The 9953-nt window shown below is 34.2% G+C and overlaps 1 protein-coding gene across 1 annotated transcript; it reads right to left on the bottom strand.

The window, feature by feature from the left end:
• Positions 1–3733: 3733 nt before the first annotated feature.
• LOC116117464 (vesicle transport protein GOT1-like) lies at positions 3734–7814 on the bottom strand. The gene is made up of 7 exons (XM_031403488.1): positions 7765–7814; positions 7224–7387; positions 5895–5986; positions 5731–5805; positions 4742–4839; positions 4578–4653; positions 3734–4485 (listed from the first exon to the last, which is right to left on the bottom strand). Exons 1-7 carry the CDS (start codon positions 7812–7814, stop codon positions 4414–4416), a joined length of 627 nt encoding a protein of 208 aa, XP_031259348.1. The 3' UTR covers positions 3734–4413.
• Between the last annotated feature and the right edge of the window lie 2139 nt (positions 7815–9953).

The raw sequence follows: 9953 nt of genomic DNA on the forward strand, positions 1-9953 counted from the left end.
TAAGATACGCCTTTTTCAAAAAAATTAATAAAATAATCAAAATTTTCTAAAAATTAATATAATCCCCAAGATTAATTAAAGAATTTTGTGGTATTATTGACTTTAAATTACGGTATTACATAATCAAAATTAATCACAAAATTCCAAGATCAATGTCAATATCTATATCTCCACTTATATTATTATTATCATGTAAAATGGGCAATACATATTCCTCTTTCACTTTCTTCATGCAAAATAGGTAAATTGGACAGGTTTTAGTGAATCAGGTTGGTTGACCCGGTTTCACACCCGAAATTTTTTTGTGGACTTTTGGGCCCAAATTAGTAAAGTCGTATCGATTTATATCGATATTTTTAAGGATACGAACGGACACGTATCGTATCGTAGGATACATATCAACGTATCGAATGGTTTAGGATACACTCTCTGATACGTATCGTTGGTGACCTGTATCGAATCGTATCGTATGATACGTATTAGGTATCGTAGGATACTAACAACCATGACCCGAATCTGACTCGAAATTTTTTTAGGCCTTTGGCCCAAATTAATAAAGTCGTATCAATTTGTATCGATATTTTTAAGGATACGAATAGATACATATCAATGTATCGAAAGGTTTATGATACACTCTCTGATACGTATCATTGGCGACCCATATTAAATCGTATCGTAAGATACGTAACGCGTATCGTAGGATACTAATTCATTACCAACAAGTTATTGTTGTCACTGATACATATGATTTGGTGATAAGAACTTTTGTCACTTATGTATTGTGAGAACAGGAGATTAAAAATATTTCATCGCTTCTTTTACTAATGTAACATTTTTCTCGGGCTTATTTCATTAGTATAGGTGATGAGGTACATTTTGTTGCTTTTTTTTTCGGTTTATTTCAAATACCACAATTATTGGTAATGAAATGCGTTTCATTTGGGTTTATTTCAAACACCACAATTATAGGTAATGAAATGTGTTTCATCGCCTAATTATAAAATGGAAGACAAAAATGTGTCTCATATTGTGAGAAGAAATAACTAAAAAAATTTCATCCTCTTATCTTAAGAACAAGTGACGAAAACGATTTCTGATTCTTATCATCTTATCTAGGACCCTAAAACGGTATTAGGTTTAAGTTTAATAATGTTATCCATAAACAATTACTATTTTGTTCCCAATGTGGTTAACTTAACAAAAAAGCCTTAATGTTTGACTAACAGTAGAGAGTCGAGACTCATTTCCAAAACCCCAAAGGGGTTTGTGTTGGAGTAGGTGCCCTAGAGCTAATCTATTATTGTAAAAATTGACTCTGTAATAAATGTTTATTTATCAATAAAAGACATATTCTTTTATATCGTGTAATCATAGTTATATGTAATGATATATGTCCTTAGGATGGTAGAACCATGATAAGGGTATCAAGTGTTTCAAATTTTGATAGCGAGAACCTTATGATCACATATGGTGGTCATTCTAGAAACGTCCATAGCCCCAGTTTATTCTGACCAAAGACACAGATAATACAGTAAGACTATCATAGTGTTGAACGATCATGTCGAAAGACAGTGACTGATCTCATTTGTCAAGGTTGTTTGCCGACAACCTAGTGCAACGCATGAGTGCTTGCTAAAGGCAAGTTCACTAGACAGACCCACCAGAGGATTCCATATGGATGGTAACCCTAGTGTCTATGGAATAAATCCTCTAACGGATGGTGGTGCATGTAATCCTTAGACTTAAGATCACCGGAGCGCCTTGTGCACCAATTGGTGTAGTTTGACACTAGCCCAACGTAGTTCTATTCAAAGCTATCAATACGGTAGTGATTGGCTACATTGAGAAATGTATCGAGACTATGGTAGATCGACAAATGATTCATCACTTCTAGGTACGGGAGAAGTTATCTCACTGGGTAATTCAGTAAATGGCAATGACACTAAATCTGTGGCCACAGTGGGATTGAGTTGATGCTCAATCCAATTTATTATTCCGGTCATTAGTCCATTAACTGAATACAAACATGTCGAGGATATCTGAGGCTGACACTATTTCTGTACCTCAGTCTCGATGAGATAACAGATGATGAAAGGATTTGATTGCACGGTAACCATACCGTTGACAGGCTGTCGTTTCGCTAAATCTGAATCTATCGAGTGGTCATGATGTCTTGCTAGAGGCCAATTTTGGTCTTTATGTAACGAGACGATTAATTGGTATTAATCACGATACTACACACTGCCGATATGATGAGGAGCCTACGGGTCACACACTTAGAAAATAATTTAAGAATCAATTTGTGAGAAGGGTATTTTCGTCTTTCATGACGAAATGGTATTTTGATAATCTTACAGTGTAATTAAATTTGCTAAGGTTGTTGCTTGTATTTAATTTGAATATTAAAATTAAATTAGTGAAATTATATTTAAATATGTCTATATATATATTTAAATAAATTATCATTATTAATTAAATGTTAATTGATTATTATATATTAATTGATTTTAATTATAATAACAATTAATTAATTAAAATACCATAAAGAGTGTGTTTGGTTGCAAGGGTGACTAGGGTTAGAGCCCATGACTATTCCTAGATGGAATAGGGTTTTAATTGTTACACTATATAAGTGCAACTTAAAATTAAAACAATGTGAGATATTCATTCAATCAAAAACCCTAGCCACCTTATCTCTCTCTGTCTCACGTTACACTCTTGTGTGAAGAAAGAAATTTTTTTTGTTCTTCTTTCTTGATTCTTGAAGTCCTTGTTTGTTCTAGCAAAATAATCAAGGGTTCTACAGATTATCTTCGTGAGGACTCCCATGAATTCGATCCTACATTGTATCAATTAGCGAAGAATCACGTGAACAATGTCGATAAACAGTATCCAGTGAACAGTAACCAGTGAATAATATCTTATGAACAATAGTCAGTGAACAATTCTAATGAACAGTGTTTGTGTCCGAAGTCAGAGATATTCAGAGAAGCTTCCAAACGTCAGTATAAACTAAATCCTTGTATAGATTTGTTTTTAATACAGTTTTATTTTACGTTTCAGTTTATGCATGAAAATGTTAAAATCTGTACTCAGATCTTGGTTCATGTAATTGATCGATTCGTTTTACATATTACGTTTTTTCGCTGTGCAAATCCGGTCAATTAGTCACAGTTTGTACAATATCCATTTAGTTTAGGGGTTCGGAAATATTCCCAAATTGTGTCCCAACTTTTATATAGTATGGTTAATATAGTATAGTTGATAGTATAAATTTGGCAGCAAAATTAAAATCAAGGCCAACAAATCCTTAAAAAAAAAAAATGGCATTAAAGTCAATAGGAGAACTGCCATTCAACCCAACAACCACCAAGCTCATATCTATCTGGATATAACATCTGCAAATCTTACCTTAAAAGAGCACATGGATTACTTGGGAACTTCATTTTGTAGTTCTTGTAATCTTTTGCAGGGTAATCCCTTCCATCTAAGGATGCCCATTTTAACTGACATGCAAAGCAAAACAATAATTCTCGTCGATAACATCAGTTATGGTGGCGAACCTCAATAATACGAGGATAAATTGTTCAACTGCAAGAAAAGAACTTGGTATGTTCGTAATCACCGTGTTCTTTACAGGAGAATACACTTGAACACTTGATCAGCAAAATGTCAAATGCCGGCAGGTGTCCTATTTTAGGCTCCATTCAGACGACTAAGAAACTGATGTTTTCACAAATAGCATAGTATAAGTACTTGAACTATAACCAGAATTTTGTGATGTGATACCTAAGCATACAGATGTTTCATGGTACAACGACAACAACAATAATAATATGATGAGTTCATTGGCAGTTGCAATGAAGAAATATCATTAAATAAATGAATAAAAGATGGTGAAAATTTCTATGAAAATTTCGATAACCATTAGCTGAAATCAACTTCAACTGATTTTCTAGATTATGACATGACAAAAACTGATTATACCTCTTTTTCATTCTTTTAAATAAGTTTTTAAAAGGGAAAATACTTCTATAGCAACCGAAATTAAAAGTAGAAACAAGCTATTAGCTGGTGAAATATTTTGCATTCTCAAACACTCGTCCTCACCAGGAGGCAGAGCAACCAACATAAAATACATATGCATCTTCCGCAATTGAAAGTCTTAGGTACTTTTCTCAACTAATTTTCTGTCTGCATGGACACATATGTTCGTCTTTGCTGAGTTAGTCAACATATGTGCATATATATGAAACATCAAGGCTTCAAACAGTAGCCAAATAGGGCGTGATGTAATTTTTTTCTTGTTTCAAGAAACAAACATAAATCAATCATTAATTGTTGAACCACTATCTAACCAGTTTAAAAAATTAAACATTTTTGTGCAGTAACTTAACTCAGTGCCAGAGTAGGTCAATCAACGGGTTCTATGTTGTAATAAGATGTCTGTATTCTCGTGATTGTATTAGATCTGAATGCATTGCACTTCAAAAGGTGTGTTAGAGCTTATATATTACTATCGAGGCACAACCTAGAAGCTTTAAGTTTTTGGCTGAGAGATAACAAATGTAACATACCATGAGAGGATACTGTATGATCCATCCAACAACTGGAATCTGGAAGAGGAAAACCTTCACAGTTGGCCAAAACCCACTGCAACAAGACATCGAAGTAATAAACTTTTTTAGCAGCACAAGCACATTAATCCAGTTCAATGTTTATGACCGAGAAAGGAACTAACCCAAAGAGAGCGATGCAGCCATAGATTTCCAAGATCATTCCAACTAGTGGCCATCGTACAAATAAGAAAAAGAGCCCAAGAACAAAGCAGCCAGTACCCTGCAGAAGAAGGAACAACAATGAACTATAGCACGTCTCCATCACCAAATGCGTCTAACTTTTAAATGACACCATTCTCAGGCATTAACTTTTGGTGTCTAACACCAAATATGCAGATCAAAGGTAGAAATGAGGCCTGATCCACTGTAAAAGAATAATGTGGCAGCTACTGTAACCAACTTAGACAACCACTATCAATATCTTGCCCACGAACAATGAGTTACTTCGTAATAACACTCTCTTCAGTGGGTCGGCAATGCCAAAGACTTCACAGAAATGAAAAGAGAATCCAATTTGGGTGGGGCAAGTTCTGTTACAGTGAAGCAGGACAGAAGCATAATTTTGGAAGCATTGTGCTCCCTTGTTTAGCCAACTAATATTTATACTCAAAATACAAGAGTTCTCTTGTTTAGCTTCTACTAATGTGCATATTACTTTTTAATTCGGTAATGTGCTTGAATTAACATTCCTCAGCATGCCCTCTTAGAAATGTCACTTGGCTCTAGGATCCCTTGGCGCCTATATGTCTTAAGGACAGCAAAATTAATACCCATGGTTACAAGATACAAAGATGGTTCTGATATTAGCTAGATAGTCTGGGCTACTAGGTTTTTACCAAGGGTAGCCAACAGAAATGCTTAGTTTGCCACTGGACATTGCACTTGTCCAGGGTGGTATATTCATTTGTAAAGGCAAGGAGGTAGCTGTCCGCGAGAGTTGTTTTCCAACACTACATAATTAGTTCTTGTGTCACCTTAGGTTTTGCTTTACGCCTCAACTCTTTTACAAAGATCTAACTTAAATGAGTTTCTACCTTGAAAGGAAAAGCAAAAAAGAAGAAAATAATTAACTATCCCAATGGATTTAGAATGAAAACTGCCAATGTGATACCTTGTAGTTACTAGTAAAGAGCTTCCAAGTAGACTGCCAACCAAGCAAAAGGGCCACCCCTGTTAGCCAAAATATCTGGTTATAGATTTATAGTTAGTTAGTTTTATAGGCTTTTCCAATGATCTAAATTACAAAAATTCGTAGTTAGAGAGAGAGTGCCTTACATTCCCTAGAGCAAGCAATCCCTTATCAAAGAAAAGAATTACAGCAAGAAATGTGAAAAAGATGCCAAAACCAATGAGACCCAATCCAACCTCTGCAAATGAAAGACAGAATTTCTAAGATACAAATCATATTCTAATTTCACTAGTGAAATCATGTTGAGAACAACAGACAACAAGTAAATAATTGGTAAATAAATTCAGAAACTAACAACAAGTAAATAATTGGTAAATAAATTCAGAAACTAACATTTTGAAAACCTTTTCAGTAGAAAATATGAAATACAAGTGGGAGAAGCATTGATTTTTTCCTTTTTCAGAAATTTACATATGAAACTTGTGTCCTTTCAAAAAAAGTGTCTTCTTGATGATAATACCCTGGCACAAATAATGGACAAAAGTTGAGCAGGTTCAAGACTAAAATGAGAAAATCTGAAACAAGAATCATTCTATCACTGATAAACAAAAGCTTCCAAAGTACAAAAAGATAGTGTCTTATAACTCTATTCTTGCTGAAGTGACTTTTAATGCTTAACACATGACAAAACATGACACCGGGATATCACGAGAAAACCCCAATCTTAGCGAGATTGGAAACTCTATTAGGGATATCAATCGTGATGAGATTAGAATAAACTCCACTATGGCGAGATTAGTCAAAAGGCCACCTTGGTTGACTAAGCCAAGGATAACTATAACATCAAAGAGAAAATGAAAGCAAATGTTTAACTTAAGATATATTTAATAATATTTAGAGATAATTACAAAAGATAAAGTAAGACTTTATTTATAGCCTTCTAAGTGAAAAGTTAAAGCATATATCTCTCATGTGGGATAAAACAAAAGTCAACATAATAATAATTAATTTTTTTTTCTTTTTGCTCTCGCATCATTCTTCTGGGGTTGGAAGAGAAAAAAAATTAATTATTATTATGTTGATTTTTGTTGTTTCCCACATGGAAGAGATATGATTTAACTTTTTACTTAGAAGACTATAAATAAAGTCTTACTTTATCCTTTGTAATCATCCCTAAATATTATTAAATATATCTTGAGTTAAGCGCATTTGCTTTCACTTCCTCTTTGAGGTTATAGTTATTCTTGGCTTAGTCAACCAATATGGCATTTTGGATAATCTAGTCATAGTGGAGCTTATTCTAATCTCACCACGATTGACATCTATAGTGAGGTTTCCAACCTTGCCAAGATTGGGGTTTCTCTTGACATCCCAACGTCAGCTTGATATCAGAGCTTTAGTTTCTTCTTTAGGTATTTAAATTCGGAATGGTCTGTCAACTCGAGGAGACAACTTCGTATGCGACTTAAGAAAACGTTCCTTCCTTAGATGAATCCACACTAAATCTCCTTCCTTGAATTTAGCCGGTCTTTTATGCTTGTTGGCTTGCCATTGATCCTTAACATTCTGACAAAGAATCTTCTCTTGAACCTCTTCATAAAACTTCTTTATCTGTTTGGCACGTCTATCAACAAAAGCACTACATTCACGAGTAGTGGGCAATGGCAGAAGATCTAAAGGGCTAAGAAGACGTTTGACATATAATACTTCAAAGGGACATTTTGAAGGAGTATAACCCCATTATGGCAAGATTAGCCAAAAAGCCACCTTCGTTAGCTAAACCAAGGATAACTATAACCCCAAAAAGTAAGAGAAATCAAATGTTTAACTCAAGATATATTTAATAATATTTAAGGATGATTACAAAAGACAAAATAAGACTTTATTTATAGTCTTCTAAGTGAAAAGTTAAAACATATCTCTCCTATATGGGACAAAACAAAAGTCAACATAATAATAATTAATTTTTTTTTCTTTTTGCTCTCGCATCAAAACATTAGAGGAACAAACATTTACCTTTGCAAATCAAATTTTCTTTTTACTTTCGCAACAATGCTTCCCTCCATTATTCAAACTCCTATTGCTGTTGAACCTAGAAAATATAACTTCGCCAGAGGATACTTCACATCTTTGAGTTTTAAGAGTCAAGTTCACAACTTTTCAAAGTCAATGGAAATCCATGTTACAACCTTGTAGGATCTTGGATCTTTCAAAAATATACATTAACAAAGAACTCATACCTAGGGGTGAAAATCGAGTCGAGCTGCTTGTGAGCTACTCAAACTCGACTAGCATTAGTCGAGTCGAGTTCAAGTTCGAGTAGTTAATCGAATCGAGTTCGAGTTCGAGTAGTTAATCGAGTCAAGCTCAATCACAGTAGAACTCGACTCGATATGCTCGCGAGTATTTCCAAACTCGATGGTTAAGTTGATAGTTTTTAAAGTAATAGGGGTCATATGTAATTTAAAAGTTATAGAATTTGCAAATCTACCCATGTTAGATGAGCTTGAAATCGAGTTCAAACTTGAACTCAATTAAAACTCGAAAAAAACTCGATTATAAGAACTCGATTTCCAATTTCGAGTATCGAATTAGAATTTGAACTTGATTTATCAGGCTCGAACTCGAACTCGGTACCGTAGCGATCGAGTCGAGTTTCATTTACTAGATACTCGACTCCATTTCATCCCTACTCATACCTAGAACTTTAGTGTAGGAGTGAAGAACATTATAAATAATGGAGAAGGTGTACTCAAAAGTGTGTTCAATAGTTGTTCAAAGTAAGTTGGTTATTGTCATACCACACATCCCTAGGAAATGAAAATTATGGCTAGTTTATAAGACTTAGGTCCCAAAGTAAATGTGTTTTGGGTGAAAGACACTTGTGTGAAACCGAAAAGCAAAACCGTGCAAGTTAGACCCAAAACAGACAATATCTACTCAGTTGAATTTGGACTCAAATCCTTTAATTGTAATAATCCAAACCCAACCAAGTAGATATTGTCTGCTTTGGACCTAGCCTGCACAGATTTGTTTTTGGACTTCATGCAACTATCCTTGCCCAAAACACATCCACTAATTGATAGAGGAGACTCAATCTCACCTTGAGGTTTATAAACTGGCTTAGACTTTTTCATTCGCTAGCAATGTAAGATGCGACAATTATTGTGACAATAATGATTAGGCTCTAAATGAGTTTGTTACCAAGATAACTCTAAAGGGGCATTTGGTTGGGGGATATATCAGATTATTAGGATTATGTCATCTTATATTACTTGATTACCACGTTTGGTTGTCAAGTAATATAAAATTTCAATAAATCTTTCAATACCAATAATAGTTACTATTGGTAATGTTTGAGGTAATCTGATAACCTCTATTTTCTTATGTATTGTAAGATTACTAGGGTAATCTTAATTTTGTTACGATTCTAACCCTTATTAATACAAATTTTGAACAATAATACCCTTATTTTTAAATTAATTTACATTAATCCACCTTTTACTATCTAACCCCAATTAATTAACTTTTTAGACAAAATTACCATTAAATTCAAAACAAATTGTACCCCACCCAAGCCACCATCCCCACCCACTTGCCGCCGCTTGCTACCACCGCCAGATCGATGATCCATCGATCTAGCCAGAAATGGCCAGAATAGATCTGGCCATTCCCAGCCAAATCTACTCTGATTAGGGTGTTTGCGGCCATCAATATGGCCAGAAACAACCATATTGGAGCCTCCCAGTCACGATGGGCTACTCACGACAACTCCAGGCAACTTCCGACGACTTCCAACAGTGGTTTGCTGTGACAGCAAGCGACAATAAAGTGGTGCGGGTGATTTTGTTATAAATTAAAGTTTTATATAAGTAGGGGTGTTTTAGCTAAATCTGAAATGTTGGGAGTTAAAAAGAAATTATTCAAAAATTAATAATAAAAATAATATTATATTAATATTTTAAAAAAGGACAATTTAGTAATTTAAATAACATACCCACCAATTTATTCCTCCTAACCAAACATATTAATATAACATAACTACCCATTTATTTCAACTAACCAAATACATTTTCCTAAATAATCACAATAATCTTCAAAGTAATATAAGATTCCAGTAATTTAACACTCTCTAAAACAAGAGCACACTAATAGTATAGATTTGGGCTCTACTCTAGCAAAAAAGTAGAGGTGGACAAAGGATC

The sequence above is a fragment of the Pistacia vera genome, unplaced genomic scaffold (genome assembly GCF_008641045.1).
Source record: "Pistacia vera cultivar Batoury unplaced genomic scaffold, PisVer_v2 Contig810, whole genome shotgun sequence".
Taxonomy (NCBI): domain Eukaryota; kingdom Viridiplantae; phylum Streptophyta; class Magnoliopsida; order Sapindales; family Anacardiaceae; genus Pistacia; species Pistacia vera.

Excerpts from the sequence above, each read along its gene's own strand:
- LOC116117464 (XM_031403488.1), bottom strand. The coding sequence starts at position 7,814 with ATGGAGGGAAGCATTGTTGCGAAAGTAAAAAGAAAATTTGATTTGCAA. Across the intron at positions 5,806-5,894 it reads GATTGCTTGCTCTAGGGAAT|ATATTTTGGCTAACAGGGGT; the intron begins GTAAGGCACTCT and ends ATCTATAACCAG. Across the intron at positions 4,654-4,741 it reads GGCTGCATCGCTCTCTTTGG|TGGGTTTTGGCCAACTGTGA; the intron begins GTTAGTTCCTTT and ends GTCTTGTTGCAG.